The sequence below is a fragment of the Cervus elaphus genome, chromosome 17, assembly GCF_910594005.1.
Source record: "Cervus elaphus chromosome 17, mCerEla1.1, whole genome shotgun sequence".
Lineage (NCBI taxonomy): Eukaryota > Metazoa > Chordata > Mammalia > Artiodactyla > Cervidae > Cervus > Cervus elaphus.
The window spans coordinates 42275243-42290157 of NC_057831.1; the positions used below are offsets into that span (position 1 = coordinate 42275243).

At 36.8% G+C, this 14915-nt stretch overlaps 1 protein-coding gene across 3 annotated transcripts in view; it reads right to left on the reverse strand.

The window, feature by feature from the left end:
• ADGRA3 (adhesion G protein-coupled receptor A3) overlaps positions 1 to 14915 on the reverse strand; it is a 124400-nt gene that overhangs the window by 19104 nt on the left and 90381 nt on the right. For all 3 annotated transcript variants that reach the window (XM_043870819.1, XM_043870818.1, XM_043870821.1), the window contains exons 13-14: positions 8415 to 8628; positions 7998 to 8206 (exon numbers count right to left, since the gene is read on the reverse strand). In XM_043870819.1, coding sequence (XP_043726754.1) covers positions 7998 to 8206; positions 8415 to 8628 — 423 coding nt within the window. The remainder of the gene's footprint in view (positions 1 to 7997; positions 8207 to 8414; positions 8629 to 14915) is intronic.

Genomic DNA, 14915 nt, shown 5'->3' on the forward strand with positions numbered 1-14915 from the left:
GCAAGGTGTGAAGAGCCAGAGAATAAAGACCTCAGGCTTTGCAGGCCAAAAGCAAAATTGAGGCTATTATGCAGGTACTTATTAACCACTTAAAATATAACCATTAAAATGTGGAAACCACTTCTAGCTTTCCAGCATTTAGAGTATCAAACAAACAAAAGAGAGCTGACTGGAACAGGCCTGTGGATCAAATATTTGCCAGGGTTTGCAGACTCCCTGCCCGGTGTAAAGGAGACAAATCAAGTTAATAAAAACTTGATCTTGTATCTTGACGACAAAATATAAGAGAATTTAAGGCCGTATAAGACAACTGAGAAGATCAGGATAGGAAAGAAGTTAAGAGAAGTTAAAGACTACAACAAAAGAGGTAAAGTAGAAATCTTAAGTCAAAATTATTTTCAATTATATCCATCAACAAATAGAGGCTTTGTGATACTGTAACAAAAACATAGATGAAAGGAGTCCACAAGTACAGATTTCCAGATATAGAATAAATGAAGCCTTGGAGATGCAGCAAGGGACTACAGTTACTAATAATATACAAGTTTGAAAGCTGCTCAAAGAGTAAAGCTAGTTTTTGCCATAAGAGAAAAAACTTGTAACTGTATACTGATGGATGTTACCTAGACTTATTGTGGTGATCATTTTGTAACATACACAAATACTGAATCATTACATTGTATACCTGAAACTAATAAAATGTTGTATGCCAATCATACCTCTACTGAAAAAATATCTACCTGTTCAGGGAGACACATATCAAAAGACTTCAAGCTCTTTAATTTCACAGAAACCCATGATTCTTGCTTTTATTCTCTTTTTATAAATCAAATCATTTCCATCACAAAAAAATTACCAAACACATTGTCCATCAGTGGCCACTAGGAGACACCCATGGAAGAAAAGTAAAAAGTGGCATTCACATTTGCAATATAGTGATACATAACAGAGGAAAAGTCTGCCTCTGGTGCTTATTAAACCACAGTCCATCACTAAATGGTGATCTTAGTCACTCTTATACATGGTGCAGAGTTTAAGAAAGGGCTTCCCAGGTGGCGCTAGTGGGCAAAGCGGAGACAAGTGTTCAATCCCTGGTCAGGAAGATCCCCTGGAGGAGGGCATGGCAACCCACTCCAGTATTCTTGCCTGGAGACTCCCATGGACAGAGGAACCTGGTCGGCTATAGTGCGTGGGGTTGCAGAGTCGGACACAAATGAAGTATTATTACTACTACTACTAAGTTTAAGAAAACAGGCCAGGAAGTGGAAAGTAAGGGTCACCAAAATAAACTGCACCAATTCAGAGAATATTAAAACATGTAAAAGTGTGTTAAAAACTGCAGAAGTACTTATTATTAAGGAACCAAACAAATGGAAGAAGAGCTTTTGAAATTTTTATTTACCTGATAAAGATTCATACATTTACAATAGATTAGCCTGAGAATTACTAAATATAAAATCACCAGCAGTTTTAAATAATTCACTGGCATCATATCAATAATAATTATAAATTAATTATGATTTAAACTCATCAGGATCTGAACAATGGAAGGAAGACAAAGAAAAACATCTCAGTTTCCCTCTGTCTGTCAGAGTATAAGTATTTTAAAAAGAGTTTGACAATAAAATAAAATTTTAGAATAGATTTAAAATAAAAAGTGTCTTTAAAAAAATTGAGACCATGTCTCTGTTTCTTTTAATTTTTCCCCTAAGAAACAAGGAATAATTTCAAGATTTTAATCCTTAAAACACACACAATACACAAAAGTCAGTTCCAGCTGAATCACAGACCTAAATGTGAAAGATAAAACACATTTAAAGCTTCTTAACGCAAATAAAGGAAAATAAATTCATAATTTGGGGGTAAGCAAAGACTTCTTAAATATTAGGACGCAAAAAACCATTAACTACTAAAAAATGTTAGAAAAATTAGAAACTCTGCTTATAAAAAGACAACATTAAGAAAAAAAGGAAAAAGGCATGCCCATAGACTAAATGTTTGTGTCCCCCAGCTAAAATTCACATGTTGAAACCTAACCTCCAATGTGATATTATCTTGAGGTGGTGCCTCTGAGAGGTGATTAGGTCATGAGAGTGGAGCCCTTATAAACAGGATTCGTGTCCTTTTTCCTTCTATAAAAGAGACACCTGAGAGTTCCCCTGCCCCCTCCACCACAAGAGGATACAGAGAAAGGTCAGCATTGATGAAGCAGGAAGCAGGCCTTCACTAGACAAAGAATCTGCTGGCTTCTTGATCATGGACTTAAGCCTCCAAAACTATGAGAAAAAAAAAAAATTTCTTCTGTTTGTAAATGACCTAGACTGTGATACTCTGTTGTAGCAGCCTGAATTGATTAAAACAAGTCATGGACTGGGAGAAGATTTTTGCAACACATACATCTAACAAAGAGCTCCTATTCAGAGTTCGTGAAGAATTCCTATGAGCCAGTAAGAAAGCAACAGACAATCAAATTAAAAGTACGTAAGATTTGAGCAATAACTTCACAAAAGGGCTACCCAAGCCATAATATGAAAATGAAGAGGTACTCAATATTACCAGTTACCAAAGAAAAACAAAAAATTTTTTTTAATTATCTTAAATTTTTTAAAAATTTAAAAACTGAAAAAACTTAAAAAATTAAAACCACAATGATCTATCACAGCACAGCCACGAGAAGACCAAAACTAAAGATTGAGAATACCAAGCACTGGCAAGGATATAGAGCAATTAACACTCATTACTGGTGAGACTGTAACCCAATAAAACCAGTTTGATCATTTGCATGGCATTACTTCACAGCATACAGATGCCTACAACTTAGCAATTCCACTCCTGTATGCACATGTCCATCAAAAAACATGTTCATAAATATGTTGTTGTTGTTCAGTTACTCAGTCGTGTCTGATTCTTTGCAACCGCATGGACTGTAGCATGCCAAGCTTTCCTGTCCTTCACTATCTCCCACAGTTTGCTCAAACTCATGTCCATTGAGTCAATGATGCCATCCAACCATCTCATCCTCTGTCATCTCCTTCTCCTCCTGCCCTCAATCTTTCCCAGCATCAGGCTCTCTTCCAATGAGTTGGCTCTTCACATCAGGTGGCCAAAGTATTAGAGCTTCAGCTTCAGTCCTTCCAATGAATATTCAATGTTGATTTCCTTTAGGATTCACTGGTTTGATCTTCTTGTTATCCAAGGGACTCTCAAGAGACCTCTCCAGCACCACAGTTCAAAAGTATTATCAAAAAAAAAAAAAAAAGTATTATCAATTTTTCAGGACTGAGATTTCTTTATGGTCCAACTCTCACATCCATACCTGACTACTGGAAAAACCATAGCTTTGACTAGACAGACGTTTGTCAGCAAAGAGATGTCTCTGCTTTTTAACTCACTGTCTAGGCTTGTCGTGGCTTTACTTCCAAAAAGCAAGCATCTTTTAATTTCATGGCTGCAGTCACCGTCCACAAATATTTACAGCAGTTTTTTCCTGATATCCAGAACCTCGCAACAACTCAAAAATCCATCAATGCACAAATTCTGATATCTTCCTACTATGGCCTGTGTGTATGCTAAGTCGCTTCAGTCGTGTCCAACTCTTTATGATTCCATGGACTATAGCCCACCAGGCTCCTTTGTCCATGGGATTCTCCAGGCAATAATACTGGAGTGGGTTGCTATGCCTTCCTCCAGGAGATCTTCCTGACCCAAGGATTGAACCCATGTCTCTTACATCTCCTGCATTGGCAGTCAGGTCCTTTTACCACTAGCACCACCTGGGAAGCCCACAAAATGGGCTATGATGAAGGAAAAAGAAAAAACAATAACCTGCTACCACATGTGAAAACAAAGATGACTATCACAGACATAATGATGGGAAAGAAACCAGATACAAAGAGTGCATGCTATACAATTCCAATTATATGGAATTAAGGAGCAGATGAAACTTACCTAGTGATACACATCAGAAGGCTATTTCTTGAAATGACAGTGAAAATTTACTAGAAAGAAACATACCAGAGCTTCCGAATGCTCAAATAAAAGTCTTTATCTTGATGGCAGCTAAACATGTAGGTTCACAGGTAAAAATACCACTAAGCTATATAGTTAAGATCTGTGAACATCAATCAATAGCTCAATTTAATGAAAAAAGGAAAAGTTTTGGTTTCCCTTTATTAATTCTACTTCAGATAATTTATGATACAGATTTTCTAATGTGTAAAACCATTCTATACACAGACATTATTAGAAACAAACAATATAGAGAAATGCCCAAATAAATGATGGTGAGGTCATAAAGTAATATTCAGAGACAAAAAAGAATGAGAAAGCTCTCTAACACTGAAGTTTTCAGAAAGGAAATCCAGTAGTGGGATTAAGAAGACATTTGTGGAGTCTGAACTCCAACTCCACACTAACTACCTTTGTCAACCTGGTCATGGCCCTTCACTTCCTTGGTTTCTCCATCTGTAAACTGGGGGGTAATAATAGTAGCGCCACATTTCATGATGTGGTTATGATGACCAAATAGGTTAATGTAGGTGAAGATTTAAGAGAACCCAGTGCATTAAGTACTTAATAAAAACTAACCACTGCCATCACTACCCTCATATCATCCTAAGAATATCACCAACAGAAGGCAGCGTCATCAGTGTTAAGATATATTGTTCCATGGTTATCATCATCCTTGACGTAAGATATACTGCTTCATGGACACAGGCATGGTTTAGAATGTTTGTAGCATGCTACCTTCATATAAAAATGCAAGAAAACAGGATCATGTATTCATTTTGTTGTAATATATGTGAAAGTCCTTCAATAATGTGTAAAAAAAACAATTATCTATTCTGTGGAGAAGAGACAAGAGTGTCAGTTTAATTTCTCACTGTATATTAGTTAGAAATAATTCAAACATTTGATCCATGTGAGTATAATACCTACTTAAGAATTATATAAACAATGCTAACATTCATGTTCAATTATAGAGTAAATGAAACCACAGTTTGCCTTGAAAAAAAACTAGAGATGTAAAAACAAATGAGTGCTCTCTGGTTTCATGTGTTTCTAGGTGAATATAATAACAAAGGAGAATCAAGATACAGTGGTTATTTTATCTTCACTATTAATATCAATTAAATAGTAAGTACTACCAAGAATAATTTGGCCCTCCTCATTAAGTTTTTTTGTTCCCTACTGACCTCTGGTCAACTGGTTATTTCTGATCACGTAATTCAAACAAACTCAATTTCTACCTAACTTTTTCCTCTGAGAACTTGGAATATACATGGTTATTGCAGGATGCCTACTGACCTATGTTATCTGTCTAGAACTATGAATATCTATTTGAGATTTTCAAACAAATATATTCTTTTCATTTCATTTCCTAAATACACATTTTTTGAAAAAAACCACAGCAGGAAAAGCTTTATGAGCTAGCTGCCAATAAAGGAATTTACACTTGCTAAATAAAATCCTACATTAAAGCAGTTCTCAAAAAAAAATAGGATTTTATCTATTATTCAAAACGGTGTCAGGAAAAGAAAAAAAGATGTTGACTTCCAATTTTTAAAGCTATGTTTTCTAACTCAGACATGACTTTATTTAAGAGTAGGTATGATTTCATTAACTTTGCCTTCATGTTTCATCAGCAACTCTAAAAATGCCGTATACTAACTTTGACAATTTTGTCAACAATTTCAAATCCTTTTCACCTTGCTACCTCTAGGTGGCACAGTTATATTTAAGAAAAGAGAAAGGATATTCTTTGAAAATAGAAAAAAAAACCTAGTGCTGTATTTTAGCTTTAAGAATTGTGTATTACATTTTTTAAAAGATTAAAAGTATGAAAGATAAAAGAATAGCTTATTCCTTCAAGAAAAGGATTATACTAATTTAAACTGTGGAGAAGAACAGCTAGGAAGTTCAAAAATAGATGTTTTAACTGGTATTAAATAAAAATAAAAGTTTCACATGGTACATTATCATGTCTTAAACACTGAAGTTTATAAAATGCCTTTCGTTGTGTGTCTGCATTTCATTTCTCTTGCCCAACTTTTTCTAGTTAACTACTAAAAAAATTTCAAATGCTGCTGCTGCTGCTGCTAAGTCGCTTCAGTCGTGTCTGACTCTGTGCAACCCCAGGCTCCTCCGTCCCTGGGATTCTCCAGGCAAATGATGCTACATCTCTCTTATTTCTCCTTCAGTACTTCTCGGTTCCACGTTATTTTATAATCAAAACCTGAATGAGAAAATACTTTCAAACTGAAAGAGTAAATGCTTCATATTTTAATTACTGCTTCAAGCATTCTTTGAAAGCTGACTATAAAACAATAAAATGTGAACTTACAGAAACCAGACTTAGACTTAAAGAACTCAAACATCTATTTGTGAAGAGAGTCCTATACTATTAACACTAAACCCAAAAGGAGAGATGACTTACATCAACACAGCTGAGTCCTTTCCTAGTGTAGACCCCACCCACTGTCTGCTGGGCTAAATAACACACACATTAATCTTTCTGCCCTGCTTGATAATCTACTTACTCCTCTGCCTGTTCGGGACACTAGGTAGGTAGCCTAATTTGAGGAGCAAAGAGAAAACCAAAATATAAAGCTGAAGAAAATCTACTCCAATTAAAGCATGCTTCAAGACCATTTCCAGTGAAAATGCTCTTTTGTAGTTTTAAGAAAAGAAAATTCACTTAGAGTAAATATCATGTTTCAAGATTACTTGGTGCTTTGATAAAATGTTGTCTAGATAACAGATTCAGAGCTGGTGGCAGAAATCAAAATGGAAGCGTCCTTACTCCCAGGCTAGCCTCAAGCCATTGCTAAAAAATGTCCTTCATGTTCATCAGTAATTTCTTCCACTCTGCTCTAAATGCATGCCTACATGCTTCAGGATGTTAGTATATTAGAATAACTACAATATGCAATAAAAACTAGCACAGCTAATTTCATAATTATCAACTCAAGAGATCAGATTCACATAAATGATCCATTAATAAAAAGATATGTTAATAAGTAGCTATTTCACAAAAGATTAATAAACACAAAAATAGTAAATAACAGAAAACATTAACTTGATTAGCATTAAAGTTGAAGACATTTGTGTCAGTGCTGCTGCTTGCAGCAACTAAACTGAAATTATCACCATTACTCTAAATACAAAAAAGGAATCTAAAAAATTATGATGTGTAGTGGGATGAGGCACTAAATAGCAAAGTAGGAGAATCTCTCACTATTCATTGTGTGAAAGCAAAGTGTTAGCTGTTCAGTTGTGCCTGATTTTGCTACCCCATGGACTGTAGCCCTCCAGGCTCCTCTGTCCACGGAATTCTCCAAGCAGGAACACTGGAATGGGTATCCACTCCTTTCTCCATGGGATCTTCTTGACCCAGGGATCAAACCGATGTCACCTGTATTGCACGCAGATTGTTTACCGTCTGAGTCACCAGGGAAGCCCCATCATTGTGTGAAGAAAGTGAAAGTGAAAGTTGCTCAGTGTCCGACTCTTCATGACCCCATGGACTATACAGTCCATGGAATTCTCCAGACCAGAATACTGGAGTGGGTAGCCTTTCCCTTCTCCAAGGGACCTTCCCAACCCAGGGATCGAACCCAGGTCTCAGGCATTGCAGGCGGATTCTTTACCAGCTGAACCATCAGGGAAGCCCAGTTTACTGTGTATCTTTGGGCAAATGAATCGCTCTTGATTAAGAGTTGGACAGCATGTCTCCCAATTTTAAGGTCAAGGTCTAGTTGAATTGACTGGCTTAAAGTTTACTGAAAATTCCCATACCCAATTCAATCCCATATATTTCACTTAGTAGTAACTCAATTTCCCTTTAAAATCAGAATGATACCAAATGTCACCTCTTCCTTAATTAAAGGCAGCAATTTACGTTAAAAGTTAAAAAAAAAATCATTTGAGCTTAACTGTGCATAGGGAAGAAATTCGAACGCTTAGTGTTTATGCATTAACATTAACAACTGCCGTACCATTAAAACTGCATAGTTACTAAGGGAGTAGCACTGAATGCTGGTGATATTTTCATCCGAATAGAGTATATGGCACCCATCTGACTTCCAGCCTCCTTGTCCATTCAGCAGATCGAAATCCCACTGGGCAGCCACAGCATCTGCTCCATGCGCAATTCGACGCAGCGTCACATTAACGGGGATGTGGTGGGTATCAACGTTCACACCATCTGGAGGAAATGGGAAATAAAAATATTTCTGAAACAAATTTCATGAACAATTAAATGTCAACATACACGAATGGGCATTCTGCAAATATCTTTTTTCCTCTAGTGACTCATTAAAAAGAGAAGGAACAAAAATAAGCATCTTTAGGAGCAGGGAATGATCGAGTCGTGCTGTCCAGTGACTACAGGAAGACATATGCCACAGACAAACCTATTTTGGTGAGAATCACGGGGGTAACCACTGTACGCCGTTTTCCATCATCGGCCAAATTTGTTGAATTCCCGGTGGCCGGAAAAAGCTTTCCATTGCGGAATGCGATGAGCTGCAGCTTATAGAGAGAGTCATCACTTGGTCTGACTTCTCTTTTTTGCTTTGGTGAGAAAAGGGAAGGAGGAAGCTGAATAGAAGCCTCCACAATAGTGTTCTGAAAATATATTAAAAAAAAAAAAAAAACAGAAAAGTTGCTATCTTAGTAGGTTAAAACCAGAAACATTTTAGACAGCTATGAATACTGTCTAGTTATATGCTGAATACAGGTCTTAAATATATGAGTGAGATTTAGTAGTTAAAACAATTTATTCATTAAGTGAAATGCGTAAAGATCATTTAACAGCGCAGAACAAAAGAAGTAGAAAATCAAGAGAAATGCAAACTCTATTTCAAAGCATTAAAGTAGTAAGCAAGGGATTATTTCAAAGTGAATTTTCCCCTGATACTGTATACTGCTGAAGTAAACAGCATTAAACAGAAAAAGATCTCAGCGATCACTCTGCCTATGAATTTTACAATGACAAAACATGGTGAATGAGCACAAAGGGAGCATATCACAAATGTGAGTATAATTAATTTGGGCTTATGAAAACTTTAAGGTGATTTATGATAGATTCCGACTGTCAAAGAACAGAAGAAATTACACAAAAACATAACAGAACTTTAGACTCAGAAATACATTAGGTTTACAAAAACAGTCACAAAGAGGAACAAGTGAAAATGCTGGCTGGGCATTGAATGTTCTTCAGATTTCTTTATTAGGGATTTTTAAGTTATAAATTATTCAGCATTTAATGAAAAATAAATCTGTACCCCAAGGAGGCAAATAATAATCTAAAAACTTCCCTATTTTAAGGACTCATCACAGAGCCTTTCTCTTGGCATCAACCTCTCTCTCCAACCCAATGTTCATGATGCCAACAGAATTTCCTCTTCAACAAATCTGTTTTTATTTCAGTTCAAGTAACACCTTGGCTCCCAAATGTTTAGAAAATACGGCCAAAAATTCTCAAGAATGCCATAGAATTTGGCTAAAATCCTTGCCTCAAATTCATCTCCTAACACTCCCTACACCATAACCTATGACTGGGCCACAGTGAGTTTATCACTTTTTTGGGGGAGGGTGGGGGTCACATTGACAGAAAAATATATATACTTTTTAATTTATTTATTTTAATTGCAGGCTAATTACTTTACAATGTTGTGGTGGTTTTTGCCATACACTCACATGAATCAGCCATGGATGTACATGTGTTCCCCATCCTGACCCTCCCTCCCACCTCCCTCCCCATCCCATCCCTCAGGGTCATCCCAGTGCACCAGCCCTGAGCACCTGCCTCATGCATAGAACCTGAACTGGCGATCTGTTTCATATATGATAATACACATGATTCGAGTTTATCACTTTTTGACATCCCCGCTTTTTTTCCTTTTCTATTTTACTTTATTTTTGGCTGTGCTGGCTCTTCACTGATACACAGGCTTTTCTCCATTGTGGCAAGCGGGGGCTCCTCTTCAGTTGCAGTGCCTAGGCTTCTCACTGCAGTAGCTTCCCTTCGTTCCGGGCACAGGCTCTATAGGTTCAGGATTCAGTAACTGGCGCCCACGGGCTCATCACTGGCAGCTCCCGGGCCCCAGAGCACAGGCTCAATACTTGCGGCACACAGCTTAGCTGCTCCATGGCATGTGACATCTGCCTGGATCAGGGATCCAACCCGTGTCTTCAGCATTGGCAGGCGGATTCTTTACCACTGAGCCACAAGGGAAGCCCCATCCCCTGATTCCTAAATGCCACCGTGCACGTGCCAGTTATCTCTGGCTGAAATGCCCCATGATTCTCTTATCTGGTAAGCTCAAACTGCTCAGATTCTGATTTTTAGTAAGTTAGTTCTGCTGCTCCTGCAAAGGATGGATCAGGATGAGAAAGGCTGGCAGCCAAGAAGAGAAGGTCTTTGCAAGGTTTTATTAATAGGGCTTTTGGGGGTGATTAATTACATCACTACTCCAGGTACTGCTCCCTATTCTGGACTCGGGCAGCATTCTGCACACAGCATAGCATAACTAAAGCCCTAAAGTATTGCAGTCTAACTGACTGTCTACTCCTCTTAACCAGGGTGAGAGAACTTTCGAATGTAGATAATCTCATTTATTTTGGGACTGCCTATGTTAATAATAGTTCCTGGCACTAGCATTAATAAAAGTAGCCCATTGTTTATGAAATTAATGAAAGTCTGTGTGGCATTTTTAGGGTTCTACTGAAGCAAATGATTGACTTAGGAATTAGTTCTTAACTACTGTGCTTAAAACAGTGTTGTAACACAGCAGATAACCATAAATATCTGCTGAAAGCATTTTTGAAGTTTGAATATTGATAGGTGAACATTACTTTTAAATTGCAGATGACAAGAAAACATTTAGTAGAAATATTACATCTAAGAAAACATATAATAAGGTTTCTACTATTCTCACAAATACAGCTTGATAGGAAAACAAAGATATTACCAATTCATTCACTAACAGAGTAAATTTCTATTAAGTATATAAATTTATCCTAAGTATATGAAGATACATGCCAAAGAAAAACATAAACAGATCGATTTAATTAGAAGGTCAAAATCCTGATGAAATGTTACATGCTGGACATTTATCAAAACTTAAGTATTTAAAAGTCCATAAAATAATTCTATTATGAACACAAAATAACTTGAAAACAAAGCACAGTTCTCTGGGAAAGTATTCCTTATGATAAATCAAATTAATTTAATAAAGAAAGTCATACTTTACTTTCTAAAAGAGAGCTGAAAAAGGAAATGACAATTACAGTTTCTACAAGTCCAATTTTTTTTCTGTACAAATTTAAACCGGCAAAACCAACCCAACAACAAAATCTAAAAAACTCTGGAGTAAGGAAAAATCCCTGAGAGATGAGAGCTACAAATTCAAGGCTGTTACATGTTTATAATTTATAAGATAACCTTCAAAGTCCAGTAAAGAGTATTGCCAAATAATAATTATAGGTCCCTTGGGGTAGCCTAGGGGAGATGGAAAAGCAAACTTCATCTGTATCAACAATATTTTTATAGTAGATATGTAACACTTGCATATTTAATCTCTCTAAAAGAAGTACTGATCATTTATTATAGAAAGGTTGTAAATCTAATGAAAAAATTCACCAAGGAGGACATCCCTGGCAGTCCAGTGGTTAAAATTCTGTGCTTCCAATGCAGGGGGTGAGGGTTTGATCCCTGGGTGAGGAACTATGATTCCACATGCTATGTGGCATATCCAAACTAAGGGACATATTTGATACATTTATTGTGACTATACATTTGCCACTTAGCCTGAAAACAAAAACACAAAGGTAATATTTTCATTTAACCATATATTCATTTTAAAATGTATATATACCTAATGTATGTAGAGTGTGTATATATATATATACACACAATATATATTACATATATAATGTATATAGTATATATACATATAATATTATATATATAATGTATATATAATATATACCTAATGTATATATACCTAATACAATATAAAAGGATTAAAATAAAAAAGAGTGACTTTAAAAAAAATAAAATAAAATAAAATGTATGGATTACAGAAATGGAAATTGATACAAAACATATAAATTATAGCTACTAAATTAGAAAAGTTTCTTTTCAAAAGGCTTGGGAAGCCCTCTTACACTGTTGGTGGGAATATAAATTGATGAAGTCACTATGGAAAACAGTATGGAGGTTCCTTAAAGAATTAAAAAATAGAGTTGCCATATGATCCAGCAATCCTACTCCTGGGCATATATCCAACAAAACAAAATTCAAAAAGATACCTGCATTCCTATGTTTATAGCACACTATTCACAATAGTCAAGATATGCAAACAACCTAAATGTCCACTGAGATGAATAAATAAAGAAGATGTGGTATATACACACAAATGAGATAGTACTCAGTCATAACAAAATAAAATAATGCTATTTGTGGCAACAAGGATGGAACTAGAGATTACGACACTAAGAGAAGTCAGTCAGAAAGACAAATATCATAGATATCACTTACATATGAAATCTAAAATAGGACACAAATGAACTTACCTACGAAACAGCAACAGACACACACACAAAGAGAACTGACTTAAGGCTGCCAAAGGGACTAGGGGAAGGATGGACTGGGATTTCCGTGTTGGCAGATGCAAACCTTATATACAGACTAGGTAAACAAGGTCTTACGTATAGCACAAGGAATTACATTTAACATCCTGTGATAATCATAATGGAAAAGAATATGAAAATGAATATAAATATATATATTTATATCACTGAATGACTGCTGAACAGCAGAAATTACCACAAATTATAAATCAACTATCCTTCAATTAAAAAAAAAAAACTCTTTCAGAAAGACAAGTTTTTGGTGTCTATTACAATATCTATTGAAGACTATATGCCACCCCTGGGGGGTTGGGGGGGAACACGGGATCTGAAACAAGAAACCAGAATTTGGGTCGCAGCGTCACCAGGAAGTAGTGGCTAGACACTGCAAGATTTTGTCTACCCTCTGAGTTGCATTTGTTACATATACCTAATGACCTTCCTAACCAATAGTTGTGAGGACCAAGTGGGATCACAACCATGACAAGCATGAAAGGCAAGGAAAGGTGGTGTTTTTATCATCATTTCAGGCATAGCTTGTTATATTGCACTTCACAGACACTGCATTTTGGGGGTGGGAGGAGTTGTTTGCTTTGATTTTAACAAATGGAATGTTTGTGGCAATCCTACATTGTCAGATGGTTATCATTTTTTAGCAAAAAAAAGTATTTTTCATTTAAAATATGCACATTGTTTTTTCCCCTTCGTGGATCATGACCTTGTCAAGGCAAAGGAGCTTGCATTCCTCAATGAAGCCTAGAGCCATGTCGTGCAGGGTCACCCAAGATGGACGAGTCATAGTGAGAGTTCTGACAAAATGTGGTCCACTGGAGGAGGAAATGGAACACCAGTCCAATATTCTTGCCACGAGAACCCCATGAATGGTATGAAAAGGCAAAAAGAGACACCAGAAGATGAACCCCCAAGGTCGGAAAGTGTCCAACATGTTACTGGGCAAGACTGGTGGGCAATTACTAATAGCTCCAGAAAGAATGAAGAGGCTGGGCCAAAGCAGAAACAACGCTCAGCTGTGGATGCATCTGGTGGTGAAAGTAAAGTCCAATGCCATCAAGAATAATATTGCATAGGAACTTGGAATGTTAGGTTCATTGTTGTTGTTCAGTCACTATGTTGTGTCCAACTCTTGAGACCCCATGAACTGTACCATGCCAGGCTGCCCAAGTTAACTGGACATGGTCAAGCAGGAGATGGAAAGAGTGAATAACAACATCTTAGGAATCAGTCAACCAAAAGGACGAGAATGGGTGAATCTTAATTCAGACAACCTACCTACCACTGTGGGCAAGAATCTCTTAGAAGAAATGCAGCAGCCACCATAGTCTACAAGAGCCTGAAATGCAGTAGCAATCGCAAAACAACAAAATGATCTTCATTTGTTTCCAAGGCAAACCATTCAACATCACAGTAATCCAAGTCTACGCCCCAACCACTAAGGCCGAAGAAGCTAAAGTTGACCAGTTCCATGAAAACCTACAAAACCTACAACTAACATTTAAAAAAAAAAAAAAGATGTCCTTTTCACCACAGGGGATTGGAATGCAAAAGCAGAAGTCAAGAGACACCTGAAGTAACAGGAAGTTTGACCTTGGAGTACAAAATGAAGCAGGGCAAAGGATAACAGAGTTTTGTCAAGAGAAAACACTGGTCATAGCAAACGTCCTCTTCCAACAACACAACAGACGACTTCATACATGGACATCACCAAATGGTCAATACCAAAAATAGATTGATTGTATTCTTTGCAGCCGAAAATGGAAAAGCTCTATAAAGTCAGCAAAAACAAAACCTGAAACTGACCGTGGCTCAGATCATCAGCTCCTTATTACACAATTGAGGCTTAAAATGAAGAAAGTGGGAAAAACCACTAGGCCTTCCAGGTATGACCTAAATCAAATACTTTGTGATTATGCAGTGGAGGTGATGAATAGATCCAGGGATTAGATCTGGGAGACAGAGTGCCTGAAGAACTGTGGACAGAGGTTCCTAATGTTGTACAGGAGTATAGCCATAGCAGAGAACACAGCCATCCCAAAAGAAAAGAAATTCAAGAATGCAAAAGTGGTCAGGAGGAGGATTCACAAATAGCTGAGGAAAGAAGTGAGAGGCAAGGGAAAAAGGGAAAGATATATCTAACTGAATGCAGATTTCCAGAGAAGAGCAGGGAGAGATAAGAAGGCCTTCTTAAATGAACAATGCAAGTAAACAGAGGAAAACAACAGAATGGGAAAGACTAGAGATCTCTTCAAAAACACTGG